At 49.1% G+C, this 15,059-nt stretch overlaps 1 protein-coding gene across 2 annotated transcripts in view; it reads right to left on the bottom strand.

Annotated features, from left to right (window-relative positions):
• Window positions 1-15,059, bottom strand: part of FBXO2 (F-box protein 2) — a 31,258-nt gene that overhangs the window by 13,030 nt on the left and 3,169 nt on the right. For both annotated transcript variants that reach the window (XM_081018015.1, XM_081018014.1), the window contains exons 2-4: window positions 7,845-8,154; window positions 2,809-3,062; window positions 174-300 (exon numbers count right to left, since the gene is read on the bottom strand). In XM_081018015.1, the coding sequence (XP_080874141.1) occupies window positions 174-300; window positions 2,809-3,061 (380 nt within the window). In that variant the 5' untranslated portion in view covers window position 3,062; window positions 7,845-8,154. The remainder of the gene's footprint in view (window positions 1-173; window positions 301-2,808; window positions 3,063-7,844; window positions 8,155-15,059) is intronic.

Genomic DNA, 15,059 nt, shown 5'->3' on the forward strand with positions numbered 1-15,059 from the left:
GTCGTACATCCTGACCCCAGAAGCCACCAAGCAGCCCATAAGCAGGGGGTGACTGACATTAACCCTCTCCATTGTTGCTCCCATTCAGAGGTATAAAAAGAACTCCAAATTTCAGATGTTCCACAGAGGCATCTTGGCTCAAACCAGGCCACCTTAAAGGGCTTTTGACTTACTCAAAAGATGAGACAAAGTATTTATGGACATCCTCGCTGGGGAATTCTTGCCCAAAATTTCCAGGCAGGTCCTCAATTGCCCAGCCGTCACCTCCATTTTCCACATCCTGCCAATGTTCAAGACCCTCTGTGGGATGGCAGAATGACAACAGCAACATTAAAAATATATATTTATACTTTTCAAGTTTATACATTTCACAAATTTTATACATTTCATTAATTTTACAATTTTGACATTTCAAAACTTGACTTTCTTCTCCCTCTTTCTGCAGTTCCTTAAATACACATGCATACACACACACATATGCATGTACACAGAATACTGTTCTTCCTAGAGGGAAATCTATCAATTTGGTGCTTCCTCAGTTTCTCATTTTCACAGTCTTATCGTTCATTTCTCCAAAGCTACACATCACTTTGCAAAAAAGGAAAAGAAAACTAGTCCTTATGAAAGCTCAATGGCATGTTAGTGTGAGTTTTTGCCTAACACACCCATTTTTGTACGCAATTGTGCCAAATCAGATATTGTTGGACTACAACTCCCATCATCCCTGACCATTGAACATGCTGCCCAGGGCTGATTTTGTTTATCTGTTTTAACAAAATTGATATAGCGCTTGATTTCTGGCGGTTTACAAGAATACAAAATAAAACATTAAAATTATCGGTTTTAAAGTTTTAAAGCTGCTTTAAAAATAATAATCTGAAGGTGGTAAAAGTCAGTGGGAGCTAAGCGATAAAACACACACACAACTTCTACATGTCTGAACGGCCTTGGCTAAAGAAAAAAATGTTTTAAGCGGGCACTAAAGAGAGTACAGCAAACATACCTGCCTGATTTCAAAAGGCAGGGGGTTCCGAAGGGTAGATGCTGCCACACTATAGGATCGATTGCTTACCAGTGCAGAATGGGTATTTGCCAGTTCTACAGATGGAAACGGGCATATATTTGGTAAGGTGATCTCCCAAGTAAACTGATCCCAAGCTGGCTGTTGAGAGCTTTCTATACCAGCAGCAACTTCTTGAACTTGGCCTGGTAACAAATTGGCAACCAGGGCACAGCTCTGATGGGAGGAGTTTTTATGCTGACAGGGCTTGCCAGTAGCCCTGCCACAGCACCAACTGAAGGATTAAGTGCAAGGCAAGCCCCACAAAAAGCACATTGTAGTAATCTAGCCTTGACGTCACCAATGCCTGATGGGAGTCGTACTTCAGTAATATCTGGAGGGCCAGAATGGCAAGCTAAGCTGATGGAATACGCTAAAATGACAAAGCTGACTGGAAAATCCAGAAACCAAGAGGGGGAAAAACTTTATAAAGGAATGGGTAAAATGTATACTTTATTTAAGAGACAACTGCAAGCAGATGAAAACATTCGCAGGATTTTAATTTCACTTGTAATGTGAATGTAATCTATAATGTGGATGGATACAAAATATAGATTATGGAATAATATGCAGTTGTAAATGTTGACGTTAGGACCCATGGAGGGGATGGGATGAAGAAGTCTCGAGGTCCAGAGTAATCTCTATACAGCGGTACCTCGGTTTACGAAGTTAATCCATTCCAGAAGTCCATTCTTAAACCAAAACCCAAACTAAGGTGCATTTTCCTTAATGAGGCCTCCCGCTGCCAGTGCCCTTCCGCTGTTCGGATTCCGTTCATAGACTGAGGTAAAGTTCACTAACCGGAACACTACTTCCGATTTTGTGAAGTTCGTATACCAAATAGTTCGTAAACAGGGCTCTTCTTAAACCGAGGTACCACTGTATATGGATACGCATTTGGATTGTTATAAATTTATATTTGTAAAATCAAATAAAAATTGTTGTGTTTTTTTTTTTTAAAAAAAGTACCGTATTTTTTGCTCCATAAGACAGTAAGGGGAAATGTGTGTGTGTGTTATGGAGCGAATGCAGGCTGCGCAGCCAGCACAGCAAGAGGGAGAGCTGCACAGCGTTTCTGGGTTGCTGGCTTCCCAGCGAAGCAGGATGAGAGACAGAAGGGGCTCCGTAAGGGCTCCTTTCCATCCCTTATCCTGCTTCACTGGGAAGCCAGAAGACCAAGAGGCACTGCACAGCTCTCTCTCTTGCTCTGCTGCCTTCAGCGATAGCTGCACAGCTTGCTCTGGCTTTTTAGGGAGGTGGGGGAAGGGACGGAGGGCAGCCCATCAGTCCCTTCTCCCACCTCCTGTAAAAGCCAGCAAGAGCCACTCTATCTTTAAAGAGCCGCGCCGAGCGAGTATGTCTGTTGCTCTTGCTGGCTTTTCTTGTTTTCCTCCTCTAAAAACTAAGTGCGTCTTATGGTCAGGTGCGTCTTATAGAGCAAAAAATACAGTATTATCCGGAGGGCCACAAATTAGCCACACACACTCACAGTGTATTATTTTTATTCTCATCCTGTAGATTTACCAGCACCCCACCCCACCCCGGCATGCCTTGAACGGGTCAGACAGAAATTCAACAGGCGCAGTCTTTTCCAGCCTAAAAGCACAGCGATGGGCAAAAAGTTTCAGCTGCCAGATCGCAAGCACCCTGGTGTGAGGGTGCCAAAAGCCACACACGGTGGGTGTGTGGAGAGGGCCACTCTACTGCCAACTCCTATTATTTTTCCGGAATGTTCTCTAGCCACTTGCCTTCGCCGTCCGGGTTCTTGATTAAATTCCGCTTCCTCTTGTTCAGGAAGTAGAGCGTCTGCCAGCTGTCGGCGCTTTCCTCTTCTGCATCTTCCCCAGCGAAACCCTCCTGCTGACATTTCAACAACCAGAGGGCAGCTCCGTCAATCAGGTTTTTCCACTGGGAGCAGACGAGGCGACACACTAAGACCAGTTCGACCGCAGGGAGGGAGGCGAAGATCCGGACCAGAAGAGGCTCTGGGAGGGTCTCCATTCTGGAGGAGAGAGCTTGCTAAAAATAAGGGTACCAGACGTCCCCATTTCCCGGGGACAGTCCCCGGATTTGCGAATAAGTCCCCGGACAAATTACATCCCCCGATTTCATCTAATGTCCCCGGGAAACACAGCAGTGGCAGTCTCAGCAGCCCGGAGCAGTTGGCTCAGGTTGGCTTCAGGAGCTGCTCAGAAGTCCCCATATGAAGGTGGTGCAGAGGCTCTAAGATGTAGCTTCCGGGCTGCCTCCACCTTCGCTGACCCCAGCAACCAAGCTGTGAACGGAGGCTTCATGCTGCCTATTGGGGCAGCCTCCCAGCTCCTACTTGTGTGCAAGCAGGAGGGGACGGGAATCTCTCAGCTGTGAAGGGAGGCTTCATGCTGCCTATCAGAGCTTGCGTGCAAGCAGGAGGGGGCAGGGATCTCTCAGTTAGGCAACGGGAAGCCTCCCTTCCCAGCTGAGGGATCCCCGCCCCCTCCTGCTTGCACGCAAGTAGGAGTTGGGATGGGGCTGCTCCAAAAGGCAGTGTGAAGCCTCGCTTCCCAGCTGAGGGATCCCCACCTCACCGCCGCCACTCTGGGCCCCCCTTCTCCACCTTCCATGCCTGACTCACTGCACACCGCTTCCCCACCACCACCATCACCGAAGAACCAACAACTCAGGGGCTGCCCAGGCTCATGGAGAAAGGAGATAGAAGCCTCAGACGAAGGGGAAATGTGGCGGTTGAGGTCAAGGCGGCGGCCGCCCCTCTGCCACCGCCATCACTGCAGCATCAACATCCCGAACGTGTAGTATTTATTTATTTAAGTGTCCCTGGATTCATTGAAAAAAATCTGGTAACCTTATCCTATCATTCTTACTGAAGTTGAAAAGTGTCCCCGGATTCATTGAAAAAAATCTGGTAACCTTATGCTAAAATGGACTAGGGTTGTTGCCCTACTCAGAGTAGGTCCTTTCAAGGCGACAGACATGCCTGACTTAGACCCATTCATTTCAATGAGCTGTTTCCAATGTTAGTCTTACTCAGAACAGAGCCATTATGTTAATGAACATGCCTAACTTTAAAAAAATATTTAAAAGTACACACACAGGAATATGCGCAGCTTGCATACCTAACATATAGAATAAGAGAACAAGAAGAACATATGTTTAAAGAAGATGGGAAAAGGTTTATTGAATATATGGGGGGAGGGAATTGTGTACACTTGAAAACATTGGCAGCATTAAGATAGATTCAACTGTTGAATTTATCTTAATTTCAAGGTTTATTTGAAAAGTAGTTGAAATCTAAGCACGACAGTTGCCTTTGAATGATTTCTGTAAATAATGTATATGAAAGAAAATTATATCAAAATAGAAAAGACAATTTTTACAAAATAGTAACGATAAATTAAAGTAAGATGTTGATTATAAAAGAAATATGGAGAGAATGGGAAGTCATAGGTTTGTGTAGAAAACGCATAATTGGATTTCTATGCATTTTTTGTGAACATAGACATTCTTATTGGACTGACTGAAATGAAGAAAATTATGTGTTGTATATATATGGAAAATGAACAATAAAGCATTTAAAACTTTTTTAAAAAAATAAAAAAATAAATTCAGCAGTGTAAATAAGTTTTGATGGATGTAATAATGGAATACAGTCATACCTTAGATCCCAAACGCCTTGGTACTCGGACATTTTAGCTCCCAAATGCCTTAAACCCAGAAGTGAGTGTTCGGGTTTGCGAACGTTCTTTGGAAGCTGAACGTCCAATGGCGCTTCAGCGGCTTCTGATTGGCTGCAGGAGCTTCCTGCAGCCAATCAGAAGCCATGCTTTGGTTTCCAAACGTTTTGTAAGTCGAACGGAGTTCCGGAACGGATTCCATTCGACTTCCAAGTTAGGACTGTCCTGAATGGTTTAGTTTATGTGAAATATGCAGGGATTTAGGTTATGCAAAATGAACCATGGAAAGAGAAGAAGGGAAGTCATTGATATTTTAAGGTTGCTTAAGTGAACATTCTAAAAGGTAAAACAGAAAATTTAATTAAAAATACAGAGAAAATATATATTTAAAAATAGCACCAAATTTAAATCAATCTGACACAGCCAACACCTCGATAGTGGTGCTTTGTTTATGCTAGTTCAGAGCGGCTGGCCTCAGACTAGGAACGCCTGGGTTCAAACCCCGCTAGCCCTGCCAATTCAGCCATCAAGCTCCTCGAGAGACCGTGGGACCAGTTATTCAGCCAATTTACTTAACAGGGACATTTAAGGATTTAAAAAAGAATAAGAAATAAGCCCATATAGCTTATTTGAAGGGAGAAGGTTTGGCTATCACTAATATGTAACTAAGAGTCAATGCCTGAGTTTGTTCACTTCCTCCTCCCTCCCCCTCCCTTTTCCCTTTGATGCTATTTCTTTTTCGGTCATAAAAGCGAGGACAGTCTTTTTATTTTTTTTAAAAAAACTGATAAGTAAGCAGCTGATCAGGAGCTTTTTAACAGATCTGTAAGCAGTTGTTGGGAACTATTTTAAAAAATGAAGAGCAAAGGGGCGAGATCCTTTAAAATAAATCAATAATTAGACCGCAACTGTATGGATATGTTATTGGACTCCATGGGGAATGCGACAAAGTAAACAGACAAACAGACTTAGCTCTGGGGTATGCAAGAGAAACTTAGCAATTGTATAAGCCACTGCTCATTATCAAATAGAAAGAACCTCCTTCTGCCTATCAGCCTACTCTTTCCAATGTAACAGAAGCCAAATATTTTCAAAAACAACCAAATTAGCAAGCGGGTGTTTAATTAACACCCAGCCCCCTGGATGAGCAATTTGCAATCTCAAGGATTTAAAAATCAGCCTCTGTTGAAGGGAACCAGACAGATGACGGTCAGCACCACCAAATCTATATAGCATGGGTAGGCAAACTAAGGCCCAGGGGCCGGATCCAGCCCAATCGCCTTCTCAATCCGGCCCGAGGACGGTCCGGGAATCAGCGTGTTTTTACATGAGTAGAATGTGTCCTTTTATTTAAAATGCATCTCTGGGTTATTTGTGGGGCATAGGAATTTGTTCTTTCCCCAAAAAAAAATATAGTCCGGCCCCCCACAAGGTCTGAGGGACAGTGGACCGGCCCCCTGATGAAAATGTTTGCTGACCCCTGCTATATAGGGTTGGAGATAAGCTTGCATGTTGTGATCCAAAATGCATTTACTAGCCCCTTTACAGGTACATTTCTGAGCACAATTCAAAGTGTTGGTGCTGACCTTTAAAGCCCTAAACAGCCTTGGTCCAATATACCTGAAGGAGCGTCTCCACCCCCATCGTTCTGCCCAGACTCTGAGGCCCAGCTCCAGGGGCCTTTTGGCGGTTCCCTCACTGCGAGAAGCCAAGTTACAGGGAACCAGGCAGAGGGCCTTCTCGGTAGTGGCGCCCGCCCTGTGGAATGCCCTCCCACCAGATGTCAAAGAGAAAAACAACTACCAGACTTTTAGAAGACATCTGAAGGCAGCCCTGTTTAGGGAAGCTTTTAATGTTTGATGTATTACGGTATTTTAATATATTTTTTTGGAAGCTGCCCAGAGTGGCTGGTGAAGCCCAGCCAGATGGGCGGGGTATAAATACTAAATTATTATTATTATTATTATTATTATTATTATTATTACCTAGTTTTATTAAAAATTGACGAGAAGAAGCCAGAGTTTGGCTGCCAACGATCTGATCAGATCCTGCAGGGATCTCTCAAGAATCTGGGCGTGCAGAAGGTCCCCAGATTTATCTCCAGGTGCAGCTGGGAGAGACTTCTGCCAAAAATCCTGGAGTGCTGCTACCAGTCAGTGTAGACTGAGCTAGAGGGACCCATGGTCTGACTCAGCATAAGGCAGCTTCCAAAGGTCCTAAGAAATTGTCTGTGAGACACACCTTTCCCCCTCCCTCAGTCACAAAGCAAAGTGGAGGGGCTCCGCCCAGCCTCTTACAACCCCCTTCTTTGTACGCCTGCCTTGCAAGGTTGGCCGGCTGTGCTTCTCCAATGACTCCAGTATTTACTGCTACCACCTCCACCGCTGTCCCTTTGAGTCAGTTCCCCACATTCAAGTTTTAATTCTGTTAATCAGAGGTCAGCAAACTTTTTCAGCAGGGGGCTGGTCCACTGTCCCTCAGACCCTGTGGGGGCCCAGACTATATTTTTTGGAGGAGAAATGAACGAATTCCTATGCCCCATAAATAACCCAGAGATGCATTTTAAATAAAAGCACACATTCTACTCATGTAAAAACACGCTGATTTCCAGATTGTCCGTGGGCCAAATTTAGAAGCCGATTGGGCCAGATCCGACCCTGGGGTCTTAGTATGCCTACCCATGCTGTTAATGTTAGGGGTTTTTTTTTTTAGTGTTTAGCCATTCTTGTTTCTATCTGTAAGCTGCCTTGAGTGCCATTAGGCGAAAAGGTGGGGTATATTATTATTATTATTATTATTATTATTATTATTATTACCTTGATGAAAAGATTAGAGAAAGATCTCTGCCCCCAAACCTTGGGAAACGTCTGCCTTTTTGGAACAGATAATCCCAAACAAATGATCCATCAAAAGCAACGTCCGTTTATCCAATGACCCATCAAATGCAACGTCAACTCAATACATTCATCCATAAACCAGGATCATTTGATCCGGGCTCCGTCGACTCGTCTATCAATGATTTATTTATGTTTCTAGAAACGAACTTGCACGTTCTAATTTTTTAATGGGGTAAAGTTGGGAGAGGAAGGGAATTTTTGCAAGGGCTCACGTACCTTCAAGACGTCCGGACTTTCAAGCTTGGGGAGGTAAGGAGTCTGCAGGCGGGCGAAAAGGTGGATTTTGCAGGAGGGGGGTGGGAAAGAGAGAGGAGCTGGTGCTTTGTGCCTGCTAGCGCAGCATCGCAGTGGTCCCTTTCCTTTCCGTGACACAGCAAGTCTCTGGTGTCCCAGCCTCGTCAGCAAGGTTAGAGAAGAGGAGGAGGAGGAGAGATTTTTTCTGGGGCGTCAGACTCCGCCTCTGGAGCGGGACTGGTCTGATCTTGTCTGTCGCAGGCAAGTAACTTCAGATTTTGGCTCTTGTTCCCTTTGGCAGAGAGAGAGAGAGAGAGAGAGAGAGAGAGAGAGAGAGCATGCAGACGAACCAACGCAAGCATCAAACCAGGAAAACGTGCCCTGCAAGACCGAGGTTCGCCTTCTCTAGGAGAATTGAAATATACTCAGAGTCGCAAAGTGATTTCATGCTCTTTATTCAGCTCATAGTGGTGAGGAGGAATGAATAAATGTCCCCTCACAGTATCTGCTTTATATACATTATTTACACAATGGGCTGCACATGATTGGCTAATTCTGGAATTCTACTGTAAGCCAATCAGGTTGTGGATTCACTTCTATCTGGAGCAGGATTGGGTGGTTCCTGCCAACCAATCATACTGCTGCATTGTTCTAGGACCAATCAGACTGCTGCATTCTGAATCCTATTGTTCTAGGACCAATCAGACTGCTGCCTTTTGGATCCTATTGTTCTAGGACCAATCAGACTGCTACAGTTTGGATCCTATTCAACTCAGTACATAACACCCCTCCCCTCTAAGTTCCAGTCCTGCCCGGGAGGTCGCATTCATAGTCCTCAAGGTATGCCGGCGGCCTACGTGTGCGTTGTGGCCTGGGGTGTTCCCTGGTCCGGGCTCCGGGTTCTGGCTCGTGTTCCAGGGATGCTGGCTGTGATGCGGCTGTTTGGTCTGGTGCAACCGGCTCGCTCAGTCGTGGTTCTGGTTCCGGTGTCCTTTCGGCCTCACGGGTCCTCTCTGTATTTACTGATTCTGCCTCTCCTGCTGGCCCCTCCTGCTCTATGGGCCTCACTGCCCCGCTGTTCCCTTGGGACTCCTCTGACCTGTCCTCCTCCTGGTTTTCTCCCGGGAATCGTCGCCGTATCTGGTCGCAGTGGCGGCGCCAGCATTGCCCCCCATCCGTTAGCACCTCGTACGACACGGGGCCAGTGACCCTGGTGATTGTGGCGGGTACCCATGCTGGGCCTGCCCCAAAATTCTTTGCGTACACTGGGTCCTGGGCCTCGAAGGTCCGGGGGTTCCTGCCTTCCCCCACCACTACCTCATCCTGAGCTCTATCGGGGTGAAGGCGGTCCAATCTGATTGCAAGGCGCCGACCCATTAGTAGTTCAGCGGGGCTCCGGCCAGTCGTTGAGCTGGGGGTGCTGTGCTGTGCTAGAAGGAATGTGGCAAGGCGGTACTCCCAGTCCCCTTGCGTCATGCGGCGAAGGGTGTCCTTGGTGGTCCGCACCATGCGTTCTGCTTGGCCATTGGTGGCAGGGTGGAACGGCGCCGAACGGATGTGGCGGATGGCGTTCTGCGCTGTGAAGGTTTGGAATTCTCCTGACGTAAATGCAGTCCCGTTGTCTGAGACGAGAGTGTCAGGGAGCCCGTGGGTTGCAAACAGCCTGCGTAGTACCCGGATGGCTGCGGACGTGGAAGTGGACGGTACCAGTGCGACTTCCAGCCATTTGGTGTAGGAGTCCACCACTATGAAGAATGTTTTCCCCTGAAAGGGGCCAGCGAAATCCACATGCAGGCGTGACCATGGTGCTCGGGCGGACTCCCAGGACTGGACTGGGGCCCTTGGGGGATCTGGGCGGGATTCTTGGCAGGCCTGGCAGTGTTTGACCCAGGCCTCTATCTCTCCATCGATCCCCGGCCACCACACATAACTCCTGGCAAGGGCCTTCATTCTTACTACCCCTGGATGTGTCTCGTGTAGGGCTGTGAGGACCCTTTTGCAGAGGGGCTGGGGAACAACGACTCTGCTTCCCCATAACAGGCACCCCTTGTGGGCCGACAGTTCATGTTTGCGGGTTGTGTAGCCGGCGAATTCTGGCCCGGGGCTGCTGCTGGGCCATCCCCTCCACACCCAGTCCAGGACCCGGGAGATGACCCTATCTTTCTTGGAATGGTGTGCAACTTCTTGTGCCTGAATGGGGCGGTCGGGAAGCAGCTCCAGGCTCATAACCTCTTGTGCAGGTGCTGGGTCAGGGCCTGTTTCCGGTAGTGGTAGCCTGCTGAGGGCGTCCGCATGGCCCATCGCCTTCCCAGGTCGGTGAATCAGTGCATACTGGTAGCTGGCAAGGAAAATTGACCACCTGAGGACGCGAGGAGACAGCACTTGGGGGGTCTGCTTTTCGGGGGCAAACAAGCCAAGCAACGGCTTGTGGTCAGTCACCACGGTGAAGGGCCGCCCGTACAAGAAATCATGGAATTTTTTTACTCCCTTTACGATTGCCAGACCCTCCTTGTCGATTTGCGAGTAGTTCCGCTCGGTTGTGTTGAGTGTCTGGGAAAAGTACGCCACCGGTACCTCTCTTCCATCCGGGAGTTGGTGCCCCAGGACAGCTCCAATGCCATAGGGTGAGGCGTCGCATGCTAGCACCACCGGCAGCCTCTCGTCGAAGTGTGCCAAGACCGAGTTTGAGACAAGCAAGTCCTTGACTGCCTGGAATGCGGCCTCCTGGCGCTGGCCCCACACCCAAGGGGCCCGCTTGTCCAGGAGTCTGTGTAGGGGCTCCGCTACCGCCGCCTTGTGGGGAAGGAAGGAATGGTAAAAGTTCAATAGTCCCAAGAAGGCCTGAAGTTCAGTCTTGCTCTTGGGCGCTGGGGCATCACAAATGGCCCGTACCTTGTCCCCAGTCGGGTGGACCCCTTCTGCGTCCACCATAAATCCCAGAAAGTCCACCTGAGGCACTCCTAGTAGACATTTTTCCCGCTTCACCTTGAGACCCGCCGTCTGGAAACGGTGCAGAACGGTGCGGAGGCGGTCCTCAAACTCCTCTGGTGTGGGGCCGGCAATCAACACATCATCGAAGAAGGGGGTGACGCCAGGAATCCCTTTAAGGAGAGAGTCCATTATATTCTGGAATATGCCTGGTGCCACGCTGACACCGAATTGCAGCCGCTTTACCCTGAACGCTCCTCTGTGCGTCACAATCGTCTGTGCCTCTGCTGTGGCCTCATCTACTGGCAGCTGTTGATATGCTTGGGCCAAGTCCAGCTTGCCAAAAATTTTCGACCCAGCCAGGGTGGCAAGGACATGGCTGACCACTGGCACTGGGTATGCGTGGGCCGTGAGGGCCTTGTTTATGGTACATTTGTAGTCTGCGCAGATGCGGACCGAACCATTAGGCTTGACGGGTGTGACGATTGGGGTTTCCCAGGGAGCATTAGGCACCGGCTCCAGCACTCCTTGCTCTACGAGTCGGTCCAATTCCTCGTCTATACGGGGTTTCAAGGCGAACGGGACCCGGCGGGCCTTGAGCCTGACCGGTCGTACTGCGGGGTCAAGCTGTAGCGCAATGGGGGGGCCCGTATACTGTCCCAATTTCCCATCGAAAACCCCTGGAAATTCCTTGCATATGGCGTCCATGTCCACTTGTAAGCTAGTGTGGTTCACCCCGGTGACAGCTAGCCCCAGTGGTCCAAACCATGCCAATCCCAGTAAGCTAATGTAGGGGCCCTTGACCACAAGCAAGTCCAGTTGCCGCGTCCGCCCTCGGTATTGCACCCTGAAGGTCCCCACCCCCATTGTGGGGACCTTACGTTTCTGGAAGTCCCGGAGGGTGAATGGGGCCGGCCTGAGTTTGGGACCCCCAGTGGGACACAGTTTCCTTAAGGTCCTTGCCGAGATTATGGATAGAGTTGAACCCGTGTCAAGCTCCATGCGGCATGGGGCCCCCTCTATCTGTACCTCTACATAAATTTTCTCTACGTTGGGGTGGGGCAACTGGTATACCTGGAAGTCCGTGAGCTCCGTCGAGTTGCCTTGGTGCGTTGGGCCCCGGGACCTGGGGCTCTTGGATTGGTCATCTGATGCCTGGTGTCGGGTGGGCCGAGCCCGACACACCCGGGCGAGGTGTCCCGATTTTCTGCACTGCCTGCACTCTGCGTTGCGGAAACGGCAGGTCCTCCTCTCGTGACTCTCCCCGCAGCTTGCGCAGTTCCCTCCTTCTCGTCGAGGCAGCTGTGGTCTGTGCGCTGCTTGAGTGCGCTGCTGTACTCGGTGCACCTCCTCCCTGTCGGATCCTGAGTCGTCGGTGAGGTCTTCATGGTGGACCCTCGGTTGGGATGGCAGGCTCGGCCGTGCCTCTTGGGTCGACCTCTCGGCAGCTTCTGTTGCCAGGGCCTCCTCCAGAGCGACCTGGAACGTTAGGTCCTTCTTAGCGTAGAGGCGCCGTTGCAGCTTCTCATCCTTCAGGCCACCGACGAGGCGGTCACGAAGCATGTTCTCCAGCTCTGAGAAGTTGCAGAACCGGGCGGCTTGGCGGAGAGAGGTCACAAACCCAGTTATGGTTTCCCCAGGGGCTTGCCGCTTTGCGTAGAAGGCATTTCGACGAGCCACCACTGAGGGCTGCGGCGAAAAGTGCCCCTTCAGCTGTTCCATTATTGTTTTGTATGGAACAGTAGCGACGTCTTCAGGCGCAAGGAGAGCCCGGGCGATTTCAAACGTCTCCTCTCCGCAGACGCTGAAGAATATCGCCCTCTTCTTGGCGTCTTCTTCGTCGGTGACCCCTTTGGCTTCTAGGAGGAAGGTGAAACGGGAGGCGTACGCTTCCCAGTCTCCAGATGCTGGGTTGAATGGCGAGAAGCTGCTGTTGGCTGCCATTCTGAGTTCCTTGTGCCCCGGAGCTGAAGCCTGGATACACGGTGCGAGGCAGCGGTGCGGCAGTTGGCGGTGCTGCGGTGCTGTGTGTGGCAGTCAGCTCAGCGGGATCCCACCTTCGTCGCCAGTGAAATATACTCAGAGTCGCAAAGTGATTTCATGCTCTTTATTCAGCTCATAGTGGTGAGGAGGAATGAATAAATGTCCCCTCACAGTATCTGCTTTATATACATTATTTACACAATGGGCTGCACATGATTGGCTAATTCTGGAATTCTACTGTAAGCCAATCAGGTTGTGGATTCACTTCTATCTGGAGCAGGATTGGGTGGTTCCTGCCAACCAATCATACTGCTGCATTGTTCTAGGACCAATCAGACTGCTGCATTCTGAATCCTATTGTTCTAGGACCAATCAGACTGCTGCCTTTTGGATCCTATTGTTCTAGGACCAATCAGACTGCTACAGTTTGGATCCTATTCAACTCAGTACATAACAAGAATGTTTGCAGTTTACATTTCCAAACCAGGAAAACGTGCCCTGCGAGGAAAACCTTTGCATTGACACTTCCAAGGGCAGTCCCGCGGAAGATGGAGCAAGCTCGTTTGGGTGGGGCCCAAACCAACGGATTCAAACTACCGTGGTACCTCGGGTTACAGACGCTTCAGGTTACAGACTCCGCTAACCCAGAAATAGTACCTCCGGTTAAGAACTTTGCTTCAGGATAAGAACAGAAATTGTGCGGTGGCGACGCAGCGGCAGCAGGAGGCCCCGTTAGCTAAAGTGGTGCTTCAGATTAAGAACAGTTTCAGGTTAAGAATGGACCTCCAGAACGAATTAAGTTCTTAACCCGAGGTACCACTGTACAAAAAAGGAGATTCTGACTCAACCTTAGGGAGAACTATCTGAAGGTCAGAGCTGAACCGACTCCCTCAGAAGAGGGTGGTGTTAAAAGAATTCTAAGGTCTCAAGTATAAATTAAATGTTCATCGTCTCAAGTATAAATTAAATGTTCATCATCATCATCATATTTATTGTTTATACCCTGCCCATTGTTTATTCCCCAGCCACTCTGGACAGCTCCCAACAGAATATTAAAAACACAATAAAACATCAAACATTAAAAACGTCCTGATACAGGATTGCCTTCAGATGTCTTCTAAAAGTCAGGTAGTTGTTTATTTCCTTGACATCTGATGGGAGGGCATTCCACAGGGCAGGCGCCACTACCGAAAAGGCCCTCTGCCTGGTTCCCTGTAGCCTCACTTCTCGCAGGGAGGGAAGCACCAAAAGGCCCTCGGCGCTGGACCTCAGTGTCCAGGCTGGATGATGGAGGTGGAGGCACTCCTTCAGATATACTGGGCAGAGGCCGTTTAGGCAAACACATACATAAGTATATAAGCCACATGTCTGAAATAGTACAGGAGAGCAATCCTGAAGCATATTGATAGTGTGCTCAGCTTAACAGATAACTTGCCAGACTGTATTTGAAAAGGGAGGTGTAAGCCCCTACAATCCAAAGACCAACTGGATTCCCCACCCCCCCACCCCTGCATTTCCTTCCTCCTTGCAGGGAAATATTTGAGGCTGTAGCCTAGGACTTGCCTATCAGAAGGTCGGTGGTTCAAATCCCCACAATGGGGTGAGCTCCCGTTGCTCGGTCCCTGCTCCTTCCAACCTTGCGACTCCTCCCAAGCACATTTTGTCTGACCTAGTCCTGGGGTCCACAACATAGTACCTACGAGTGTGTGCCCCACCCACTAGGGATGCACTTTATTTGCCAGTAAGTGCGGGGGAGGGGCAGGACAGGAATCAGCATTCACTATCAGGCTTCCCCAAAGACATGTTATTTTACTAGGGAGAGTGGAAGGGAATATAAAAAGTACACTTACCGGTATGTTAATAGGTAAAGGTAAAGGGACCCCTGACCTTTAGGTCCAGTTGTGGCAGACTCTGGGGTTGTGGCGCTCATCTCGCTTTATTGGCCGAGGGAGCCGGCGTACAGCTTCCGGGTCATGTGGCCAGCATGACTAAGCCGCTTCTGGTGAACCAGAGCAGCGCACGGAAACGCCGTTTACCTTCCCACCAGAGCAGTACCTATTTATCTACTTGCACTTTGACATGCTTTCGAACTGTTATTTACAGCATTCATGGCCCACTGAATAGTAGAACTGAAACAGGGCTGCTTGTGTCAGAAAGGAAATGGCTGCCTTCTCAAACCCCCAGTTGTGGTCCCTCAATTCTCTGGAAGTCCCAAGCAGCTTCCATTGCCTCCTGTCCTTCAAAGAACCCAAGCAGCAGCACCACAGAAATGGATCAGGGGGCTTC

This window comes from Podarcis pityusensis (genome assembly GCF_964106645.2).
Source record: "Podarcis pityusensis genome assembly, chromosome: 8".
In the NCBI taxonomy this organism is placed as follows: Eukaryota; Metazoa; Chordata; class Lepidosauria; order Squamata; family Lacertidae; genus Podarcis; species Podarcis pityusensis.